The sequence below is a fragment of the Lagopus leucura genome, unplaced genomic scaffold (assembly GCF_019238085.1).
Source record: "Lagopus leucura isolate 7727_CA_CO unplaced genomic scaffold, USGS_WTPT01 Super-Scaffold_739, whole genome shotgun sequence".
Taxonomy (NCBI): domain Eukaryota; kingdom Metazoa; phylum Chordata; class Aves; order Galliformes; family Phasianidae; genus Lagopus; species Lagopus leucura.
Window position 1 is genome coordinate 10,316,715 of NW_024962255.1, and position 24,176 is coordinate 10,340,890.

Genomic DNA, 24,176 nt, shown 5'->3' on the forward strand with positions numbered 1-24,176 from the left:
GGCGGCCTCCCATTGGCTATGGGGCGGCGGCAGTTCGCCGGGATCGGCACCGGTTTCCGGGGTGGGGTCCATTCCTGTCACGGCGCGGTTGCGGCGCGGTGGCCGGCGAGCGACGATGCCTGAGGCTACCCGGATCCGTGCCGGCAGCGGGGCCGAGTCGGAGCCCGACAGCCCTATGGAAAGTGAGGCTGCGCCAGACGGCAGCCGGCGGCGGCGCAAGGTACCGGGGAGGGTTCTGAAGCCTGCCGAGGCCGGCTCCGGCCCGCTTGTGCCGCTCCTCCCACGTGCCGGCGGTCGCGCTTCCACCTCCCGGCACGGCGTGGAGCGGCGCGGGCTGCTGGAGGCCCCGTCCCTCCGGAGGAGCTCGGGCCGGGCAAGGCCTGTGCCGCGGGGTACCCGGCCGGGCCGGCCACGTGCATGGCCTCCCGGAGGCCTCGTGGTGAGGCGGGACCGCCGGGCACGCGGGGTTGGCCCCGTGGGGCGGCTGGCCGGGTAGGTGTCCTTGGGCGGGGGCTGAGGTGGAGACCGAGCCCTACGGCGTGGGCTCGGGTGTCCCGATAGCGGGAGGCGCCCGGCCCGCCTCTGAGAGCAGCCGGGAACGCACGTGTGCGCGTCTCTCTGATTGCCTTGTTGCTTTTGGCTCGCCAGAAGGAGAAGAAAGAGAAGAAATCCAAGCGGCACGATAAGGCTCGGAAGAGGAAAGCTCAGGCAGATGAAAGCGAGCAGTCGGAAGAAGAAGAGAGTGAGTCGCCAAAGCCCAAGAAAGCAAAGAACAGAGGGAAGCAAAATGGGCACGTGAGGGAGGAGAGCCCAGAGAATGCCAAGCTGTCTTCTATCAGTGCCAAATCCACCCACAAGAAACAGCCCAGCAACTCCAGCGAAACGTCCAGTGGGGATGGGGACAGTGACCAGGAGCAGGTAATGGGGGTACCTGGTGTGCCATGGTGACAAGGGGAGCTTTCAGCACTTGTGTTACAGTCAGCCTACGTTTAGAGTAGGTTATCTTCATTTCTTCGCGTGTGCTTTTCCCTCACAACCAATGGGAAGACTGCCCTGACTTTCCAGACTGAAAGCTGCTTGGTTGTTCTTGCTGGCAGTTGTTTGCAAACAGTTGGAATTGTGAGTGCTGAAGTTCTAGATCAGCGCCCGTGGTTTCCTCGCGTCAACAGTGCCAGTACCGTTGGAGCTGCTGGTTGCTGCCTTCAGGCTGCACACAGAGGGCATCTGGGTGTGATTTACTGGCAGTGGCTGTGATCGCTAGAGATTTGTTTTAATTGTCTTCTTGCCAATATGAGTTCTTCTGTGGTAATTTTTTTTTATTATAGTTAGTGGAGAAAGAAACATAACATTTTTTTTTAATGCGTGATCTAATAAATTGTTAGCTTTTAATATGGTAAGATCCACCTTAGTGTAATAAAATGTATCATTGTAACAGTTTTGTATTTTTCAACCCTTTTGTAGTAATGTTTTTATTTTTTTGGACTTTGATTCTACCTGCTAAAACATACATTGAAGTGAGGCTCTAGGAAGATTTGCTGGTCTGCCTTGTTTTGTTACTCCTAGGAATCAGTTTGTGTCTGGAAATGACTGTGCTGTACAAGTTGGGCAGTAAATGGTTAGCTGGATCTCAGGCTTGTTTCTTGCCCGTTACAACACACTCTGGTTGCCTGTCAGTAATTGTTTAAAATATAATCTTGAGAATTTTGGGGGGTGGAGTTTGGATGTCTTGCATTATTATGCCATTGTATTTAAGGCAAAGTCTTCATTTGAATTACAGGTTGCTTCTGTCTAACTTTGAAATATAATAGTAAGTAAAACAAAGAAGGCTCTTCAGCCACAGCTATGATGTTGTTACTGAAAGTTTGACCTTTGGCTGGGACACCAGTGTGTATGCTGTTATCCTACATTTTCTGATCGTCACACACGGTATTCATAGGAAACATTTTATGAATTATTATTTACTTAACAGGAGATGACTGAAGAGCAGAAAGAGGGTGCTTTCTCCAATTTCCCTATCTCTAAAGGGACCGTTCAGCTTCTTCAAGGTAAATTTCTTTTCATGATGTGATTTGCCTAGCTCAGGCTTTACAGTAGAACTTCAGATGAAAGATAGCTCAAAAAATGGTGTGGGAAATTTTTGGTTCAAAGTTATTTCATAGCATGTAAAGGAAAACCAGTTATGTTTAGCATCTCTGACATTAGTTTGTGAATGAGTTAATGTAAAATTAAGAGATGAAGTAATATTGACATTTTATTTGAAAGTAAAAGTTTTTCTTAGCTAAGTGGGGAGCACTACGTAAATACAGTCAGAGTATTTAAAAGCTTTCATTAATGGCTAATAATTTCATCTGTCCCTGACTCTGGTGCTATGAAGTAGGAGAGTAAGGTGGGCAGCCCTAAGGTTGTGTCAGGATTAAATCAATCGTCTGTGATTAAATAAATCAGCGGAGGTGAAGATAAAGTCTTGACTTGCTCTAGGCTTGTTTGGTGGATGTTCTGCTAAGGGTGACCTCCTTTGAGGAGTATTGTATTAAAGCAGTCTGTTCTAATTGTTGCAGCTCGAGGAGTGACATACCTGTTTCCTGTGCAAGTGAAGACCTTCCACCCAGTATATTCTGGCAAAGATGTAATTGCTCAAGCACGAACTGGAACAGGGAAGACTTTCTCTTTTGCTATTCCATTAATTGAAAAGCTTCAGACGGACTCGCAGGAAAGAAGAAGAGGCCGTTCACCAAAAGTAACTACCTGGCTAGAATGCTGGTTTTGCGTTTGTCCTATGCCCAAGTGATTCAGAAGATTAACTCACTGAAAAAGTGCTTCACATTTATGCAGGGATAAAAGCTATCTCCTTAAATAAGTTTGTTGAAATGGTGGGAGATGTTAAAAATACTTATTTTTCAGTAGGACAAGCAAAAGATGTTGAAACTTTTGTTCCAGAGAATGCACATTCATTACGAGATGTCAGCATTCTGATCAACTAAGTTTATTCTCTTAAGTTTATTTTACCAAATTCTTATAGTGTATCACCACATTAGATAGGCCAAAGCTGATCATATGCTCTTCTGTGGTGGGAAATGTTTTGTCTGTGAAGTTCATCTTGTCACTCATCTCATGGGCTACGTGAAACTTAATTGAAAAAACTAAAAGGTATTAGGTGCATTTTTTGCATTCAGCCATCATGTTGGCTGACTTGGGAGAACTGACTTGAGATTTTGTCTTGCAGAGAAGAGAGAGTTTTTATTGAGGGAGTCTCTGTTGTCAGATTTGAGAGTAGTATTGCAACTATTAAAACTCCTGTGGCGTGTCCATCATCTACATTGAGGCCTGTGCATTGGGAGAGAGGAAAGCTGTTGGGCTGCTTTCGTGGGGATATCAGTGCAGGTTGCAGAACTGTGCTGAGCTCCAGTTTGCAGACCAAATGTATGTTTCACTGAGACAGCTGATAGGTTTTGGTGGTTTTTCCTTACACCTTCTCACAGGATTGTAAAGGAGTACCAAGCTTGCAGGGCTTCTTCTTTGTATGTTTTTGAAGAAACTTTTCTTATCCAAATTCTTTGATCTTATACTCAAGCAACTGTTCAGAAGCTAAAGTTAGATAAGATTTAAGTATTTCTTATCTAATAGTTAGAAACTCTGTCTTAAAAAGGATAATGCTGAAGGAGATGAATGCTGTTATGAGAAACTTAATCAGTGTGCTTCCCTAATCTTTGCTTAGATAACTATTTGAACCAATTTTTTTTTTTTTTTTAATGATGTTATGGTCAGACCTAAACTGGTGGCTGAAAGTCTAATGTTGACTAGCTTGCCCAGATAAGCTGTGGGTGCCCCATCCCTGAAGGTGCCTGAGTGAGACCACAGATTGGGGCCCTAGGAAGCCTGAGCTGGTAGGGGGCAGCCAGCCCATGGCAGGGATTGGGACTGGATGAGCTTTGAGATCCCTTCCAATGCCAGCCATTCTATGATTCTGTGACAGCAGCAGCTAGGTAGAAGCCATGTTGAGAATTTATCTGTTTGTCATCCAATGTAGGTTCTGGTTCTTGCTCCAACAAGAGAGCTGGCAAACCAGGTTGCCAAAGATTTCAAGGACATAACGAGAAAGCTGACAGTAGCTTGTTTTTATGGAGGAACACCATACAACGGACAGAGTAAGTGCCACACCAGCAATAACTGACATGTCAGTTGACTGGTGTATTTGAGAAATGCAATTGGGTCTTTTCAAATGCAAGCTTTAACTCTAGATCTGAAGAGCAATTGTGGAGTATTCAGTGGTTCGGAATATCTTTTTAGGGTGGGAAATAGCTGCAGCTCTCAATTATATTCTTAGTGTTCTTCTCGGCCACAACAACCCCAGGTGACGCTACAGGCTTGGGGCGGTGTGGCTGGAGGACTGCGTAGAGGAAATGGACCTGGGGGTATTGATTGATGCTCGGCTGAACATGAGCCGACAGTGTGCCCAGGTGGCCAAGAAGGCCAATGGCATCCTGGCTTGCATCAGAAACAGTGTTGCAAGCAGGAGCAGAGAGGTGATTGTTCCCCTATATTCAGCACTCGTGAGGCCGCACCTGGAGTACTGTGTCCAGTTTTGGGCCCCTCACTGCAAGAAAGATATTGAGGCCCTGGAACGTGTTCAAAGAAGGGCAACAAAGCTGGTGAGGGGTCTGGAACACAGGCCATATGAGGAGAGGCTGAAGGAGCTGGGAATGTTCAGCCTGGAGAAGAGGAGGCTCAGGGGAGACCTTATTGCTCTCTATAACTTCCTGAAGGGAGGTTGTAGTGAGCTGGGGGTCGGCCTCTTCTCTCGTGTCATTAGTGATAGGACCAGGGGGAATGGTTCAGGCTGGACATGAGGAAGTATTACTTTTCAGAAAGGGTGGTCAGGCACTGGAATGGACTGCCCAGGGAGGTGGTGGAATCACCGACCCTGGGGGTGTTCAAGGAAAGACTGGATGTTGTGTTGAGGGACATGGTTTAGTAGGAGCTATTGGGAATAGGTGAACGGTTGGACTGGGTGATCTTTTAGGTCTTTTCCAACCTTGGTGATTCTATGATTCTATGATTCTTTGTGTGCTCTCATACTTTGAACCAAACTGAAAGAGCTTTTATTGTATACATACACAGAGTATTTGGGGTAAGTTCTTATAAACGTTTGTATTTTGTTTAAAAAAATGTGAAGTCTTATAGCTGTGAGTGGATGTGGTTTTCTTCCTCTTTGTGGTGAGGGGTATTACAAGATTTGTAAGGAATAAGGAATTTCTGTATTTTGCCTGCATAATTTGCTGTGTTGATAGCTTTAAACAAGACAAGGGCAGGAATGAGAGTAAACTCTTTTCTTACAACACATCTTACATCATTAGGGATGAAATTTCCTTTTCCTGCATAACTTTGGGAAATAAATTATTTCAATAATTTAGACAGATTTTGTTTGTTTTTCAAATCTGGCTAAATTAAACAGTCTGGAAAGATGCAACTATTTCCCAGGCACGTTAAAATAACCTCTTTGTTTGCAGCGTAATTTAAATCATGAGCAAAATGAAGGGAAATGGGGAAGTTTTCTTTTTTTTTTTTTTTTTCCCAGGGAGGGCAGTAGAATGTCTGATATCAGTTTTGTTATTTTTCCCCATTTTTTCCTCCTTGTCATCACTTCTCACTTGTTTGTAAACAAAGTACTTACAAGTGGTTTAAGAAGCTGATATTGATTGTTCTTCTGCTACCAAGTGTCTCTAATGTAGAGAAACCTCATTAGTTGACTACTAACTCATCTTCTGCTCTTTCTTCTTTGTCAGTTGATCTCATTAGAAGTGGAATTGACATTTTGGTTGGGACACCTGGTCGAATCAAAGACCATCTTCAGAATGGCAAGCTGGACCTTACCAAGGTGAAACATGTTGTCCTTGATGAAGTTGACCAGATGTTGGACATGGGATTTGCTGAACAGGTGGAGGACATCTTACGAGTTGCGTACAAGAAAGGTAATCTCAACATTTTACTAAATAGTAGGAAATAATCATTTTGTTTCAGAAAATATGCTCAGGTTTTAGCAAAGTTTCAATCTGGCTTTACTTAGAAATGATTGAATAGTGTCTTCTAGGAAACGTGAATGTAACGTGTGAGGAAGTGTGAAACTGGGAATTCATAGAGCCATCACAAAGCTTAAAATCCAATACCCAGGAATCTGTAGATAACTTTCCTTGGCATACGCCTAGAAATTGTACTTGATCTCTCTCCTGTTAAAAGGAATTTGAAGCTTTTCTTTCTTTCCATCACTTAGAAGCAGACTGGGTTTTTGTTCATAGTGATTTTATTCTGTAATCTCGAAAATACTTGTAATTTTTAAAGCCTTTTTTTTTTTCCTGGTCTTGATAATGCTTAAATTAAAAAGCAGATTTTCCTTTCGTATTTTAGTTGGTGAGATTTCATGTCATATTTTTAATAATGGTGTAATAAACTAGTATGCATCTATAAAAGAAGACGTTTTGAAACATTATTATTTGTTTTAAGATTCTGAAGACAATCCTCAGACGCTGCTGTTTTCTGCAACATGCCCAAACTGGGTGTATGATGTGGCCAAAAAATACATGAAGTCTAAATATGAGCAGGTTGACTTGATTGGGAGAAAAACTCAGAAGGCTGCTACAACAGTAGAAGTGAGTAATCTGTGTGAAGGAAACATTTTCAGATCTTATCCCTGTCACTTTTTGACACATCATCACATCCTAAAGTGCTTTATCGGGATGATGTTGAAGTTTTTGGAAGTTATTTTGTGGAGATTTACTGTTTAGATTTAAGTATTGTCTCACAGTTACTTTGATAGATCAGTTGGTGGCATCATAATTGTACTGGAGGAATTGAAAGAATGTTAATCTTGAGCTTGAAAAAAGCTTGTAACACGTAGTATTTGTTTCACTTTCACTGGCATAAAGCTGTAGCTACTAGAGCTGCATTAAATTCTGCACCTCTTTCTGTCCTTCAGAAAAGTAGTGTATTAACTGTAATTACTTCACTTAAAGTTAGACTGATCATTGTGTACATAAGGGCTTTCTGAATCTTGCATGTTCCAAAAATGTTTTGCCCAACAAGGAATTGTATAGCTAGTATTGCTGAATTTTCCAATTTCAGATGTTTTAAAGAGTCTTGTGGGATTTGTATAAGCTAACCTCAGGAATTCCTTTCCATAGCATTTGGCCATAGAATGTCACTGGTCTCAGAGAGCTGCAGTTATTGGAGATGTCATTCAGGTCTACAGTGGCAGCCACGGGAGGACCATTGTATTTTGTGAAACCAAAAAGGATGCAAATGAACTGGCTCTGAATGCGTCAATCAAGCAGGTATTCCATGAATTTTATTAAGAAACAAGGCTGTCACAGGAATCAACCCTACATTGATACTGGACAAATGCTGAGTTCAATTTTAAGGTGTCTTTGAAAGTGAAGGAGACAGGATTTTGCAAGTGGTCAGATCAAAACAAACCCTTAGAAAAACAAAAAATGGTTGAAAGTTGATGCATTATAGTCTTCTGGACTAGGCTGTACTAACAGGTGTCGGGCTACATTTTTCTTAGGGGTTCTTGCTGACATTAAGTGAAGCAGTTGTGAGTTAGTTTCTGTCCTTTGATAGAGAACTGTCTCTCTTGGATTAAAACACGGTGACTGACTTGGAGACCTACTGGGATGGTAGCTCATGGTACTGGAATAGCAGTTACTGAGCTGTGATGTTGATGTTAATTAGTACTGTCAGAGGGCCCCAATTAGGATTTAGAGTAGTAATGTGTCAGCGGCTCTACCTGCTATTAGCGGCTGTGAAGAGTTTAAAGCTGTATGCATAGGAAGAATTCAGTCCTGCTGTTTATCTCCTGTGGATGAGCTTTAGTGTTTTTCCTGCAATTTATGGTGCAGCACAGTGGAAAAACACTTGTGGGCATTATTTATGATGTGCTGAGATGCTGGGACTGCATGCTGCTTTCTGGTGAAAAGTTCTGCAGCAGCCACTTTTTCTGTATGTATTTTCATTAGGGAAATGGGTTAACCAATGTCTAGAAAGCAGGTTAGCATTATGTTCCTAGGGAAAGGAGAAGCTTGTTGAACTGCCACAGCTGTGTTCAGGAGTGTTGCTCCTAGGCTCCTAGATGACCTCACTAACAGCTAAACCTGAGCGTGGAGCCTTGTCCTGCATTACTGGTGGCGTTAGTGATATCAAATCTTGCATAGGCACTGCAGAACTGATCTTGGCAGGTAAGAGAAGTGAATTACTGAGACGTTTCCATTTTTGTACTTTAATGCTCACTAGCAACATATATGCCTATTCCAATTATTAGGTGACATTAACCCAAAGCTGTGTGAAAAACTTTCTGAATCCTGTTGTGACTCTAGGATTGCATTACGATTGTTTGTTTTGCTTTGAATACTGCTTACATGTGGAAAACTTAAATGACTATGAGCAAAAGGTGAAATGATTTTTGTATGTTTTGATCTTTGCACTTGTTATTACTGTAATACTGAAGAACTTCAAGAAGTACTAGATTAAAAAAAAAATCACTGAAACCATAGGGTGTTTTTTTAGCAGTACTTCTGTTTTAATCGTTTAATTGGTAGCGGGGGCAATTAATATACTAAGGGGGATTAAGAAACAACACTGGTTTGGAAGAGATGTCTAAATTAGTGCTGTGAAGGCCTGAGATGGTTAGTTTTTAAATGACTAAGCTTTGCATAGAGAGCCTGGTTGGAAAGTTGAGGCATAGTTGTTCTCATAAGTCACAGTAGTTAAAGATGGAGATGAGACGCATGTTCCTGTTCTGTGTTTTTTTTCTGTTGTTTAAAGGTCTTTGAGATAGATAAATAAGAAGCACTGAGTACATATTCTGAAACCACTGAATTATTAGTTGGCAAACTCAATTTTTCTGTACAGTGTCATAGTAAGATAACAGTCAGAAGTGACCATAAAACAGAGCACCCATATTGCTGAATTTCAGTGCAGTCCTGAAATAATGCTGTTTTTCAGGATTGCCAGTCATTGCATGGTGACATTCCTCAGAAGCAAAGAGAGATCACACTGAAAGGTTTCAGAAACGGTGCATTTAAAGTTCTGGTTGCAACCAATGTAGCTGCCCGTGGTTTAGATATCCCTGAAGTTGACCTAGTTGTGCAAAGTTCACCACCAAAGGTAAGTTGAGTGTCTTGCAATAAGAATATATGGTCTTGTATTCAAGTAATAAGTGTTAGTAATTGATAGTATGCACCATAGAGTTTATCATCATTGCATTTAAGAGTAAGGAATGTCTTGATATACAAAAGGAATTTCTTTGAGGATTTTTCGGAGTACATCAGTGCCCAGAATATTTAAAGATGTTCCTAAAAATGCTTTCTTTTATGGCTTTCTGAAGCCTTTCCCTCCAAGGCTGTATATGGTAGTTACAAGTGTGGAAGCAGTGAGAAGCAACAAAAAGCAGCTGGTCTTGCAAGAGTAACAAAGGAGGGGCGTGTGTGAGGAGGAGACCTCAGCAGTGAGAACAGTGCCAGAAGTTAAGAGAGTTTAAAAAAATATATTATTGTTTAATGAGTTCACTATTAATAGCTCAGAAACCATGCTTTCAAGCTGATAGGCAGGAGATGTGAGAGGAATGCACACCGTTTTTTGTATTCTCCATCCTTTTAAAGTATTATGGAAAAGCTTGCTCTTCTGAATTTAGTGAAACGACATTTTTTAACTTAGTTCTTAGATGCAGTTTTTGTGCATTGCTCAGTCTAAATTGTCATAGTTTCTACAAAGATTTGTGAGTGCAACTGATGAAATTGCAGTGAGCTGAGTAAGTCATAATGCTGTTTATTTTGAAGGATGTGGAGTCCTACATCCATCGTTCTGGACGCACAGGTCGAGCGGGCCGGACTGGGATCTGTATCTGTTTTTATCAGCGAAAGGAAGAAAATCAGTTAAGATATGTGGAACAGAAAGCGGTAAAGTACAGTTTTCCTCTGTTCTTGAGCACCAAATGTAATGTTTTAGGGCAGCATATAAAATCCTCATGTCATCTTTTGTTTATGTCAATAAGAGTACACTATGTAAAACATCCAGGTGAGGTTCAGTTATTCTGCAATGTGGGTATGCTGTGTGGAGCAGGCAGCACACTGCAGATCCTTGTACTCACAATTTGTCAACAAAGGCCATAAGATTCTACCTTTGGAGATGAGAAGGGCAGGCAAGGGGAAAGCTATGACATGTTCATTGTAAGTGTTCACCCTGGACTTACTGTGTGATTAATGACTGGTATGCATGTAGCTTCACTGATTGTGAACTTCCAGCAGTGTTCCATAGGATGGTTTTCTCATCCAGTTCAGATGAGATGGTTTAGTCTCAGGCAGGTAAAACTTAAGCTTGAGCTGAGAAAGGTGGCATAACTCATACTTGAATTCTAGTCTGATCTACTTGGATTTCTAATTTTGTTGATAATTTGTGGGATTTTTTCCCCCCTAGAATATGTCAAAATGGTCTCTATACTTTCCAGTTTAAAGCCAATGGATCACTTAAACTGACCTGGTACATAAACAGTGTTTGTTATCCATATTCCTGTATGATTAGCTTTGTAGTTTTCAGTAACAAAGCAGGGAGTCAAAATGATAAGAAGACAACAAAAATGTAAGATTGAAGTGGTTGTTTCATTAAGTGTCCAACACTATTTCTTTAAAATTTAATTATTTATAGCTACAACTTTCATCTGTATTTTGTTTTATAAATTTCAGGGCATTACATTCAAGCGTGTTGGTGTTCCTACTGCAACAGATATAATAAAAGCTTCCAGCAAAGATGCTATCAGGTGTGTTGGATGATTCAAGCTCTACTGTATTTTCCTATCTTTCTAGTTCAGAAGGGCTGGTTGGACTGTCCATTGCTGTCTCTGAGCTCTTTGAACTCGTCACTGTTAAAGTCTTGGACTGCTGGTTTTTATTTCTGTTCCCAAACTAGCAATTTTTTTCTTCTTAGGTGTCTGGATTCTGTTCCCCAGTCTGCCATTGATTATTTCAAAGAGTCTGCTCAGTTGCTAATAGAAGAAAAGGGACCAGTTAATGCTTTGGCTGCAGCTCTAGCACATATTTCAGGTGCTACTTCCATTGAACAGCGCTCCCTGCTGAACTCAGATGTGGTAAGTGTGCATGGCTGTCAGGTTTGTCTTTGGAAAAGCAAAAACAAACAACTTGCCCCGCGTTGCTTAAATGGAGAATCATTTATGTCTGCTCATGGAAACTGCGTTTAGGCTACTAACTGCTGCTATGTTAGCTAAGAATGTAGGGCCTTTAAGTATGCCTGTTCTCTCATAACAGAAGCTATTTGAAAGCACAGTTTATCAATGGTAAAATAGCAGGCTTTTGTCTGATTGATGAGCTAAAGCTTATTCCTTTGACTGAATGGAACATGTCCCATTTCTGCAGGGATTTGTTACAATGGTACTGCGCTGCTCTGAAGAAATAAACAACATGAGCTATGTTTGGCGAAAACTACGGGAACAGCTGGGTGGTGATGTTGACAGAAAGGTGAACAGAATGTGTTTCATCAAGGGAAGAATGGTAAGGGTTTTTTGTTGCTGTTTTGTGTATGTGTGTGGTTTTTGCTACTTCTTACTCCTCTGGTTGTAGCCTTTTTCCTCAGCAAATGGATGAGTAGGTGGTTAGTTTTTCCTGCTCCCATTCCAAGCTCTGATAAAGATCCTCTGACAAAAGGATGGCCACGATCTATTTGGTCAGTGGTCATCTCAGCAGCTTAGGTTTCTGTTCTACTGATGTGTTAAGGAGTACAGTGCAGTGTAACTGGCATGTCCAGAGAGGTAGCAGTACAGGTAAAAAGTACAAACTATGTTTGCTTTTATGATAAAACATATAACAGAATTTTTCAGGACAGTTAGCTCTCATAATACACGTTATATCTCTGTAACCTAAAAACAATCAGAAAGTTACTTTTTGGTTTGTGTACGTGATAGCTGTACAGTTACTGTTGCAAAGCTTAATGTGGGACAATATTTTAAGTGAAACTAATTTCCCGTCCTCTTAATATCTCAGATTCCACATGCATTTTCACAGACATGAAAATGTGATAAAACTGTCTGGGATTTGTAGTGACACAGAGCAAGGAATGCTTGTGTGAGCTGTTAGGCAGTGTTGCTGATTTGCTCCATTGTTTTGCTTTTTTGGATGTATTTCTTGTTTCTCAGCATGCCCAGATCAGCAAATCTGTAGAGAGAGACGGTGATCTTGATGACTTAATTCATATATGTGCTATCAACACCCTCATTCTTTGATCTCTTCTTCTGCTCTTATTTTTCCACACACATATACATTTCCTTCATTCATATCAGTGCTCAAGTTCCTATTGCAGTGCCATGTACCAAGTATTAAGAAAGCAGTCTGTGTTTGCCAGTTTTTATGTGGTTTGTGTAGCCTGGGATGCGAAAAACAACCAATAAACTGAAAACAAATTGAGAAAAAGACATATACTGAAGTTATGCATTTCTTAGTATAGGAAAAACTTTGATTCGAGAGAATTTAGGGATGAGTAATGGCAGATGTGATGAGAACCACAATTTGTGAAACACTGGTACTACTCTTCTAATGTTCAGAGGTTTTGAAGCATCTTAATGCAACATAAAAAGCTTTGAAACTGAAAGTTTGTGTTAGCTCAAAGGTTTGTAGGTTCTGTTAGACTCTTTTTTTCTTTAGCTAACAATCAATTAAAAGGCTAGATTTATATCCACTGAAACTGTTCTCTCTTTTTAGGGTGTGTGCTTTGATATTCCTGCAGCAGATCAAAAGGACATAGAGGTATGTGCTTCACTGAAATTTCTGGGCACAGCGGACTTTAGATGAAACTGGCAAGACAGTGTTAGGCTGAAAATGTTACCGAGGCTGTGTCCTGCCTCTTCTAGCATCCAAAAGGGATGGCTGTGATAGAACAGAAGAATAAAACAAGCATCCAGTGTTCTTTTCCTAAATTATTCCCGTATCCACTGAGAAGAGTGGTGTGAATAACCCACCCCTTAATCCTGCTGGATTGCTCTTGGTATGCAACATGTTTCACTTTAATATCACTTTGTTTCCATCCATCCCTCAGTTCTTTTCCTCAGAGAAATCAGTTTTTGTCTGGCAGAGTTAGCATTCTCATGCCAAATTGCCTAGACTTTCATTCCAGTATTACTTCCTCAGTGCATCTCCATTCCCTCATGCCCCAGTGTTTGTTTGCTCCTAAAGCAACTTCTAGTTCTGGATCAGAGGTGGTGAAGATGGAGGCTGGTGAGTGGTGGGTCAGTAATAATTCTAGTGGAATTCTTAAGCAATGCAAGGTGAGGTAAGAGCTGAGGCTCCTCTGTAAATCTCTGTGGTTGGTGTTGCTTCTGGTGTATGGTGTCTGAGGCATACACAGACTTCCAGCTTCTACGTTGGAAAATTTTGAAATCAGTATTGATCAATAGTTAGAAACTTGAATACCCTGGATTTAACGGATCTTTTCAATTTAGTGATTAGGGAATATACCATATTTGCATTCTTCAAATTTAATTTGATACATGTGATATTATTTCAACAGGAAAGATGGGAAGATTCCAAGCAGTGCTGTCTGTGTGTGGCGAATGAATTACCTGAGCTAGAAGAATCCCAGCGAGGAGGTGGAGGAGGAGGAGGAGGAAGAGGAAGAGGAGGAGGAGGAGGAAGAGGACGAGGAAGAGGAGGAAATAGCAGAAGCTTCTCGGGCTCCAGGAATGGACGGCGGGGTGGCTCGGGAAGAAACAGATTCAAAAGCAGCGGCCAGAAACGAAGCTATGACAGAGCGTTTGATCGCTGACCTCAGAAGCCTGGAGTGGAGAACCAGGATGGCAGTATTTTAAAATAGGCTGTTCCTGTGTCTGTACCACTTCAAAAAAACATGTCATTCATTTTTTGGGTTTTTTTTCCTCAGTACTACTTTGGTCATAAACAAGATCATGTTGTCCATTAAAAAAAAAAAAAAAAGCAACTGTTTCTTTACTGCCATTTCATCTGTATGTAGAACCTCCATCTTTGTTCCAGAATCCGTGTGTCGCATCCAAACCTGTAGCCTAGCTCACTGTATAAAATATAGATCTTAACTGATGGCCAAACCTGTACATTTTCCAAAAAGGTTACAAAAAAGTAAAATATTATTTTACAAACTTGTTTTGTATGTGAGATGTTTTTAACGTAGTGCTGAGGAGTTTGAGAGAAAGCAGATGCTTCTCTCAGGATGCACCTTACATGGTATATATGGGCAGCAAGAGGTGCGTGAAGGCTGAAGGACAGCCAGTATCATTCCAGTCTCTAACAAGGGCTGTGTGGATGAGGGTTGAGTGATGGATGTTGTGTACCTTGACTTCAGCAAGGCGTTTGATGCTGTCTCCCACACCATTCTCGTTATAAAGTCTAGGATGCGTGGGATAGATGAGTGGACAGGGAGGTGGACTGAGAACCGGATGACTGGCAGAGCTCAGAGGGTGGTGATCTATTGTGCAGAGTCCAGGTGGAGGCCTGTCATTTAGCAGTGCTCTCCAGAGGTCAGTGCTGGGTCCGGTCTTATTCAACATCTTCAATCAGCAGCCTGGATGAAGGGATGGAATCCACCCTCAATAAGTCTGCTGATGATACAAAGCTGGCAGGAGCGGCTGATGCAATGGAAGGCCACACTGCTGTTCAAGGAGACCTGGACAGGCTGGAGAGTTGGGCAGAGAGGAACCTGATGAGGTTTCACAAGAGCAAGTGAGGGGTCCTGTATGAGTAGTGCGGACGTCAGCGCGCACAGCGGCCCTCGGTTACAGGAGGCCGCAGCACTCACCCCGTTCACCACGGCGCGGGAGGTGGGAGCTGCGGGCGCGGCCGGCAGGGCGTTCCGGAGCGGACGAGGCGGCTGCGGCCCGGTACCCGGTTCCGGGGAGCTCCGGGCCGGGGGAAGCCGGAGGAAGGGACCGCTGTCCGGTGCCGGCGGAAGGGGAGGCGCAGCGGCTGCATGGGCGCCGCGTGGGGCCGTGCGGCGGGGCTCGGGCTGCCTGTGGCGGCGCGGGCGGCGGCGGCCCCGCCGTGCGCGGGGCTGTGCGGCGGGAGGATCGCACCAAGGCTGGGCCTCCCGCTGCTGGCGGCGGCAGCTCTGTCGCCCCGCGGCCCCGCGCCGCGCCTCGCTCCTCACTTCCTGCTCGCGGGGGCGGGGCGCGGCCCCTGGAGTTGTGCCGGCGAGGCGGCAGCGCGTTCCGTCGCCGACCTCTGCGGAGAGTGGCCGTCCGCCATGCCCGCCGCAGGGCCCGCCGCCAGCCCCGCCGAGTCGCGGGCACCCGCGGACGCCGAACCCCTCCGTCGCGGACGCCGGAGGAAGCCGAAGGTGCTGGGAAGGGCGGGCGAGTGCGCACCGGCACGTGCGGCCGCGGGGGCGGCCATTTTGTTCGGCGCGGGGCGGGCGGCGGCGGCTCGTGGCGTGACGGCAGCTTCGTTCCTCCGGCAGGAGGATGGCAAGGGGAAGAAGCCGAAGCGGCACGAGAAGCTGAAGCGGCGCGGCAAGGCGGAGGGCGAGCAGAACGCGCCGGAGGAGAGCGAGCCGGGCGATGGCGGGCTGCGGCCGCCCTCGGCTAAGAAGGCGAAGAAGAGCGCGGAGGGGAACGGCGCGGCGGAGCTGAACGGGTCTGCGCCCGCAACCGGACACGGCGGGGCGCCCGCGGCCGCGGAGCCCGGCTGTGACGCTGAGGTAATCGCGGTTCGTGGTGCCGGAGGGCCGCTCCGCTGCCCGGCAGCGCCCGGCAGCACGCGACTATTATCCCCGCTGCTCCGCTCCTCTGCCGCTCCCTGCCTGCCCGCTTTTGGGTTTCCAGCGCAGATGAGGCAGACGCGGGGCTTTTCTGGTGTGGCTGTGTAGGTTATGCCGTTTAGTTACCTTTCAAGAATAATAAGCTGTTTTTTTTTCTCTTCCTAGGAGCTGACAGAAGAAGCCAGAGAAGGCGCATTCTCCAATTTTCCTCTCTCCCAAAACACCGTCAACCTGCTCAAAGGTTTGTTGAGAAGAGCCTTCTGTAGGTGTTTGCTCAGGACTGCGCTCTGTTAACCTTACAGGCAGACTGAAGCCGAGGGTTAATTCCCTGCATTTATTATGCTGTGATGGCATGCATGCGAGCAGCCACTGTAGATTCAAAGATCCTGCTGTTATTAGTAGGAACCAAGCTTCTGATTTGCTCACTTTCAGTCTGGAGTTTATTGTTTGGGGTAGGGATGAAAAAAAACTGGTGTGTTTTTCCTAGAATCATCACAGAATGGCTTGAGTTGGAAGGGATCCTTAAAGGCCATCTAGTCCAACTTCCCTGCAATGAGCAGGAACGCGCACAGCTCCATCATGTTGCTCGGAGAACTCGTACCTTCTGTGGAGTGCAGGATTTGATGTGATCTGTCTGAACATGATCAGTCCAGTTCTCAGTTAGGGCTTCAGCTAGTTAAGTCAGCTCGCAGGAGCACTAATTAGTGAAACCTCTTTGAATTTACCTTACAGGTCGAGGTGTCAAATACCTGTTTCCCGTGCAAGTGAAGACTTTTCAGCCCATATATGATGGCAAAGACCTAATTGCTCAAGCTCGGACAGGAACTGGGAAAACCTTTTCTTTTGCTATTCCACTGACTGAAAAGCTTCAGAGTGTCTCACAAGATGAGAGAAGAGGCCGTTCACCAAAGGTAATTTATTAAGGGTTAACACCAGAACCTTTGAGTATGGCAAAGCAGATTTTATATTGCTTTGAGGATTTTTTTCTCCTTTGTTTGTGCTTGTAGTTCTGCATGGTTCACTTAGATCAGTACATACAATGTGTCAGGTTTCAGACCCCACTTTCCCCCACAAATACAGTGTGTATACTTCAAACTGAATAGTTGCTACAATCTACACGTATGTTCTCTTTAAAGTTAATAATAGATAACATACATTTTAAAATGCTGTTGTCTGAAAGATTTGTAGGAGTGAATTTAATTATTTATCACTTTGTTCTTAAAATGTGGGTGAAAGGAAAGATGCTGTAGGAAGGCAGGTAGGTGAAGACGGAGGGTACATGGCCAGGGTGTTTCATGCTGTGTATCATTTCAGATCTAAACGATGCCAAATTGTTCAGCATTACTTTATGTTCTTTCACAATGAATACTGCCTTAAATGTCCTCAGTGATGTTACTGAAACTCTCTTTCACCTGATTTTAAGAAAAACATTGCCATTCTACATCTCTCGTTATCTTGTAATGGTTTTCCTTGTTTCCTCTTGCTGACTTTGAGGCAGTGATGCACAGGATGGGGAGTTGTACCACCTTCGCAGTAAGTGTAGCATAAAATTGAATCACAAACAAGCAAAGAAACCCTACAAAATGGTATCAGTTCTACAGCACCACTCCCTTGTTTGACATGAATCTTGTTCTCTGTGCCCTCTCTTGGGAGGGTGCTCAGCTGCATGTTTTGTTTCTTGTCACTCCCTCCAGGTGCTGGTTCTGGTTCCAACCAGAGAACTGGCCATTCAGGTCGCCAAGGACTTCAAGAATCTCACAAGAAAACTCTCAGTGGCATGTTTTTATGGAGGAACTCCGTATAAAGCACAGTGTAAGTAAACTCTAAGGATGGGAGTTGACTTCCTCCAAATATATTTCATGAGTAAAACATGCTTTTCTCCCCATCAGTTTCTCTTCAGTCAGCCATGATGTTATCTGTAAAGTGATTGTGCAGTAGAGTTGAATTATTTTACCTGTAATAAATCTAAATTTAAAAATGCAGTTGTAGGTCTGCCAAGTACCTAATCCTCCTTGTTGCTTCTTTACTGTGAGTTTGTGTTTTGTGAATGGACATGCACTGGGACTGGATGACTGTCCAAGGAAAAAAGAGAACTGTGTATGTGAGTGTGACTCCATCTGTCTCCACAGCCAGCAGAGAAAAAACTTAGCTGAAAAAAACAAGCTTTTTTTTTTTTTCCTTTTATAAAGCTGTGGAATTTTCTAATGCAAGCTGATTGCAGTTTAGAAATCAGATCTTCCTGTAAACTTGCTTGTAGTGTGGTTACTGTTCGTGGCAGAGAACTTGGAGCACCATTGGGCTTGCTTGTTTATTACTTGGGCTGAATACTATCCTTTATTCAGAGATAAAACAGCAAGACAGTGAGTTTTTGGTACTAATATTACAGATATTGCTAGTAGCTTTTCTACCTTTTGTCTCAGCATTCTGACAGTTGTGTTTCTCTCTTTTTTTCCAGTTGATCTCCTTAAAAGTGGCATTGATATTCTTGTGGGAACTCCTGGACGGATCAAAGACCACATTCAGAATAGCAAGCTGGACCTTTCCAATGTGAAGCATGTTGTTTTGGATGAAGTTGATCACATGTTAGACATGGGCTTTGCTGAACAAGTAGAAGAAATCTTAGGATTTGCTTATAAAAAAGGTAAGTTCTGGGATCAGACATGACGGATTTGGTTTGTTGAAGTTCATGTAACTGTAGTTTTCCATTTTGTGTGAAAAGGATACTAGAAATGTTTTCATTGCTTACAAGATTTCTTCTTGTAGCTGACTTCCTGTACCTATAAACATCTCAGTTTGAGAGAATTCACTTGCTTTGTTTAGTCAGTTTGTGTAGACTCAATTGTGAGTCTGTGGTGATGGCTGAAGTTGGTGATCTTTCTTGCCAGGTTCTGAGAACAACCCTCAGACATTGCTGTTTTCTGCAACTTGTCCACGCTGGGTATACGATGTGGCAAAAAAATACATGAAAGATGAATATGAACAGGTAGACCTGATTGGAAAGAAGACTCAGAGGACTGCCACGACTGTGGAAGTGAGTGATTCTTCTGCAGAGTTGTATGGGTCCAGAAAGCACATTGCCTGCATGAAATGGGTCCACACTGGCTTTCTCAGTGAGGGAATGGAATTACTTTTCCCTTAATTGATACATGAATTTATAAAGCAGGGCTTTTGTGTAGAGGCAGTAGTCTACAGTTTAAAAATAAATTAAATACAGACATCCTACAACTGAATTCATTTTGTTTCTCCTGTTCGGAGCTTAGATTTAATATGAATGCTTATTGTGCTTCTTTCCCAAACAGCACTTGGCTATACAGTGTCGCTCATCTCAGAGAGCAGAAGTTCTTGGGGACATCATTCAAGTCTACAGTGGAAGCCATGGGCGGACGATTGTCTTCTGTGAGACTAAAAAGGAAGCAAATGAGTTGGCTTTGAATTCTGCACTCAAACAGGTACTGGGGTCCAAATGGAGAGCAGATGACCTGAAAGAGATTGGAGGTTGGCATTGCTTGGGTGCAATTATTTCTCCATGTTTCTCAAGACTTCTGAAATCCATGCCTGAAAGCAGAGCTTTGCAGTTAAAATACCCTCTTGGTTGTGATCATGCAATTATTCCTTCAGCTTCAAAATTGTACAGAACCAGATCAGGAGGGAAATGTGCAGCTTTTGCTGAACAGCCAGGAAATACTACCTCTTAATGGCACCTGTTCTTTGATCAATCACTATTCAAGAAAATCCACCTAATACAGTACTGGTATGGAATGTTCCCTTGAAAAGTCATTTTATGGTTTGTTCAGGCCTTGGGTGATAAATTAAGCAGGTTTTCTGTGCTTTCTTCAATTATTACCCTCTTCTGAAAGTGGACACAGGTGCTGTTTTTCTGTTTTTTTGTTTTCCTCCCCTCCCCCCAGAGAAAAACCTGTTTGATACAAAATACCACTAATAAATTAGTGATGGGAAGGCATGTTTAGTTGTGTGAAATCCATGTGAAAATCTTGCAGGAGCAATTTTGATTTGTCTGCCTGTTAAATTCATATCCAATAACAATTTTGTTCTTCTGTCAGTATGTCACACATTAGTTTCTTGTGTTATTAAGTTCTGCTTTTGCATGTTGTTTGTTTAAATTCTGAGTGCATGACTGTCCTTTTTCCTTGATAAACACTCAATCAGTCTCAGCTCCCATTAGAAAGTGATGTGGTTTGGATCACTAGGAAGGTTTAGCTGTGCCCTGGATACCTCATGTCAGTGTCTGTGATTGGGTTGGCTTCCCAGGGCAGAGAACAAAGCTTGTTGCTTGTTCTTTACAAGCAAGTAAAGTTGCTTCCATTTGTTCCAGTGAAAGTGACTGCTGCAGTCACTGAACAGCCACTGTTCCTGTGTCCACTGTTGACAAGGCAGGCTGGAAATTGCATGTCTTCTGTAGGTATGCTACAGATAATAACATTATGGTAAAACACCACTGCTGAGTGTTGGTGGCCCTGAGAAGGATGAAAACCACAAAGTAAGATGTTCTGTATACCCTTGCTATCAGCCATGTAATTCTTTTCAGTCACTGCACAATATTTTGTGTGCGTGTGTGTTTTTTTTTTTAAATTAAATATCTCAAGCTGTTGCAGCTGTGTTCCCTGTTAAATAATATGGGAATGGTTTGTTTCACTGACAGGAAGCCCAGTCATTGCACGGTGACATTCCACAGAAACAGAGAGAAGTTACACTGAAAGGCTTTAGAAATGGTGTGTTTGAGGTTCTGATTGCAACAAATGTAGCTGCCCGTGGCTTGGATATTCCTGAAGTTGACCTGGTTATACAGTGCTCTCCACCAAAAGTAAGTTAGTAGAAAAAATAAAGTAAAATGATTTTTTTTAAATATTTTTTTTGTGTCAGTATGGTGGGCAGTTCCTTTTCTGTTGCATGGCAAAGTCTTTAAGTTGCTTTAAGCGTTTTTTCAGTATTTCTGAATCCCTTCTGAGCAGCTTTGGGCTTTGTTTTGTTCCAATTCTAAAATACTCCTACAGCCCTTTTTCTTATATTGAAACTCCATTGGAGCTTTTTAATTCAAAAAATGTGTCAGCAATGTTTGTTAAACCTAGGATAACAGATCTCCAGTGGTTAGTGTGCAGTTACAAGCTTGGGTATAGAAACACATCATCCTTAGCATTCTGATTTAGAATTTTCAGCTTACTTTTTTCTCTCTTACACTGTATAAATAAATGTCAGTGGTTTAAACGATACAAGGTTTTCTCATGTTAATCTGGATTTCTGAAGGATGTTGATTCCTACATCCATCGTTCTGGACGCACGGGTCGAGCTGGCCGCACTGGGATCTGTATTTGTTTCTATCAGAGGAAAGAAGAAGACCTTCTGAAGCAGGTTGAGCAGAAAGCGGTGAGTTCTGCTTTGGACTTAATGGAATAATCTGAGTCCTGAAGAGACAGCAGCACTCTTAGATTAGGCTGATTATGGTTGCATGAGGCCAGCATGGGAGTGGATTGACCTGAAATGCTGGCATTTAAGTGATGGTAAATGCCTCAACATCAGCTTATTCTATGGGTTCTCATGAGTTTGCCCATGCTGGCAGTACTCAATTGCTGTCAGCATGCAGACTGTAGCAGGAATGTATGAAGGAGACCATGCCTTTCATTAGTCTTGTGAATTGGTATAAAGTAGCTCCAGATTAACTAACAAAGGCAGCAACTTAAATAAAAACTTTTTTTCTAGTTTTAGAAATACTTTCATTTAAGTAAAGACATGTTGCTGTAAGCATCAAGTGAATGCAGGTCTCAGTAATGTGACTCGTTGAATTATAGAATGCTGAAAATACCTTTGATTGTAATTTGTTTTCTTGACTTCAGGGGATTACGTTCAGGCGTATAGGTGTTCCGTCTGCTACAGATATAATTAAAGCTTCAAGTGATGATGCTAAGAAGTAAGTTTATCTGTCTATTCTGAAAATACTAGAGTTCTTCCAGCGGCTGGACTGTTAATGTAAAGTTCTAAGGTTCTAATCTAAAGTTATGCAAGTCTTTCCCTGTGTCATAGAAGTCAGCTGCTTTGCCTGTAGACACTGACCATTCTTCCTAAGATGATACCAGTAAATCTCTGTGTGCTTAAATGTAAACCTTTTCATAGAAGTAGTTGTTCTGTTAACCCGTTCTTATAACACAAAAATCTATTGATAGCAGAACAAGAAAATTGCTGTTGTGTGAAGAAACTGAGTTTAAAGAACAGTACTTAGTAAAGCAAAAAGTTCCACTGCTCTTGGTGAATGGTGAGGGTGTTGTAGCCCATCCTGTATTTCTCTGTCATTTTATTGGTGAAGGTTGAGCATTTTGTTCCATGCAGCTCTGGTTACACTTGCTGCCCAATTGGTGGAAATTGCTTTGGTGGAGGTTTTGGTAATGGGTGAGAATTTCACAGGTGTAAAGGAGATTGTAAGCATGGTGTTGGATGCACCTTGTATTTTAAAAGTTGAGCAGTTGTTTTTAATCTCTAAACTGAAATATTTGTGTTATCTTGAACGTGACTGCACTTCACACTGATGGTCAGTGTGCTGATCTCAGCTGTTTGTTGTCAACATGCAGGTGTTTAGATGCCGTTCCTCCTTCTGCAATAGACTACTTCAGGCAGTCTGCTCGAGAGCTCATAGAGGAGAAAGGGGCAGTTGATGCCCTGGCAGCAGCTCTGGCCCATATTTCTGGGGCTTCTTCCATACAGCAGCGTTCCTTACTCAACTCAACTGCGGTAAATAACGTTATAACTGCTTTAGCAAGAACAGAAAAAAGGATTGCTGGAGTTCTGTGCAAGTGTGGCATCTTAGCACCTTCTCTTCAGGGCCTTTCAGTATGATTTCTTAAAACTGTTAGCTCATTCTAGTTTATTTTTTGTTCTTTAACGGAACTCTGCTCTTACTGGCATGCTGCAGACAACTAAAGAAACTTGGTATCAGTCAGTGTATTTTCTTGCAATGAGATGTCAAGTAATTGTGCTGTACATCTAAGTAACTCAAGACTTTGATGCTACAGATGAGCTTAATTAAGGAAACTTTACAGTCTGATAGGTTGATTCTTGCTGTTGTAGTTTTCCTTTCTTAGAAAGCATTTTAGATTTCTGCATATTGCAAGTAGCATGCAAGTACCTCATTTCAAAGAAATCCTGATAGGTGAAAAGTTCAGTGTTGCTTTTTCCTGATGCATTTGAGGATAACCTGATGCAGTTAATTGAGAATAGCACATGTCTGGACTATGCTTTCTGTATTCGTTTTTTAAATCCCTTTTGTAGCTGTGACATTCTGTATGTTTTGAACAAATGTCTCTGCTTCCAGACAAAATGCAGGAATGCTATTGGCCATCTATATCGGTGCTCAGTCCTACGTTAAATGGATGCCTTCAGTTTCTTAATAGGCTTTTGTTTGCTTCACTTCTGGGAAGCTGGTCCCTTAGGGTTACTATGTGAGAATACCAGGGGTTCATTATGGTTACTGAGTTATAGGCTGTCCAAGCAAGTTCAGTCTTTTCTTACAAGTGTATTTTTCTGTTACTCCCAAAGGGCTTTGTGACCATGGTGTTACAGTGCTCAATAGAGATGCGTTCCATGAGCTACGCCTGGAGAGGGCTGAAGGAGCAGCTTGGTGAGGAAATAGATGGCAAGATATCTGCAATGCGTTTCCTCAAGGGAAAGATGGTAAGATAGCCCATCCTTTGGGAAGGAGGGGTGGTGGCATTGGTGTATGTGTGGGTATTCAATTTTATGTTCTGGGATATGTTTTTGGAAAGAAAATGTCACTTTATTTATTTATATACTTGTTGCTATAGGGGGTGTGCTTCGATATCCCTATGGACGAGCTGAGTCATATACAGGTATGTTATAGCTGGAACTTCCAGGGGTGTATGCAAGGCGAAATACATGGCAATCATCTTATTTGAGGTTTTATACAGGGTGGGTAAGAGGATGGAGTGTGTGATCTAACAGGGATGTTGCACTGAGAGGTGGGCAGAACCATTAGGGAATTCCCTCTTGCTTGTCCTTTTGCTCTGTCCCTGCGATGGGATTTAGGGCTGGGGTTGGTGCTGTCTTGCCAGGGCTGTGGCACACGCAGGGCTGACTGTGCTGGCTCTGTTGCAGGAGCAGTGGCGGGACACGCGGCGCTGGCAGCTGGCGGTGGCCAAGGAGCTGCCTGAGCTGGAGGAGCAACCGCAGGATGTGAACCGCGGGCCGCCGCGCTTTGGCGGCTTCAAGAAGAACGGCAGGTTCGGAAGCTGGAAGCAGGGCCGGCCGCCCGGCAGGGCCCTCGAGTAACCGCGGGACTGACCGTGTTTTTTACCCACAAGTAAAGAGCCGTTGGACACTTACCGGCGTCTGTAGCTCGAGGAAGCCGCGCAGGTCGCCGTGACGGCGGGAGGGTGGGG

General features: G+C 43.2%; 2 protein-coding genes across 2 annotated transcripts; both read left to right on the forward strand.

Moving 5' to 3' along the window:
- The first annotated feature begins 69 nt into the window (after positions 1-69).
- On the forward strand, positions 70-14,161 carry LOC122175289 (nucleolar RNA helicase 2-like). The gene is made up of 15 exons (XM_042862828.1): positions 70-220; positions 649-918; positions 1,970-2,045; positions 2,559-2,737; positions 4,028-4,145; positions 5,784-5,969; positions 6,499-6,644; positions 7,176-7,325; positions 8,995-9,156; positions 9,828-9,947; positions 10,731-10,804; positions 10,972-11,131; positions 11,418-11,552; positions 12,756-12,800; positions 13,561-14,161. The coding sequence occupies exons 1-15, from the start codon at positions 116-118 to the stop codon at positions 13,813-13,815; spliced, it is 2,181 nt and encodes a 726-aa protein (XP_042718762.1). The 5' UTR covers positions 70-115; the 3' UTR covers positions 13,816-14,161.
- A 560-nt stretch (positions 14,162-14,721) lies between these two features.
- On the forward strand, positions 14,722-24,119 carry LOC122175288 (nucleolar RNA helicase 2-like). The gene is given in 15 exon segments (XM_042862827.1): positions 14,722-15,354; positions 15,475-15,714; positions 15,940-16,015; positions 16,507-16,685; positions 17,469-17,586; positions 18,230-18,415; positions 18,660-18,805; positions 19,074-19,223; positions 20,435-20,596; positions 21,037-21,156; positions 21,624-21,697; positions 22,353-22,512; positions 23,317-23,451; positions 23,583-23,627; positions 23,893-24,119. Coding segments are annotated over 15 exon segments (2,598 nt in total). The 3' UTR covers positions 24,067-24,119.
- The last annotated feature ends 57 nt before the right edge of the window (positions 24,120-24,176 follow it).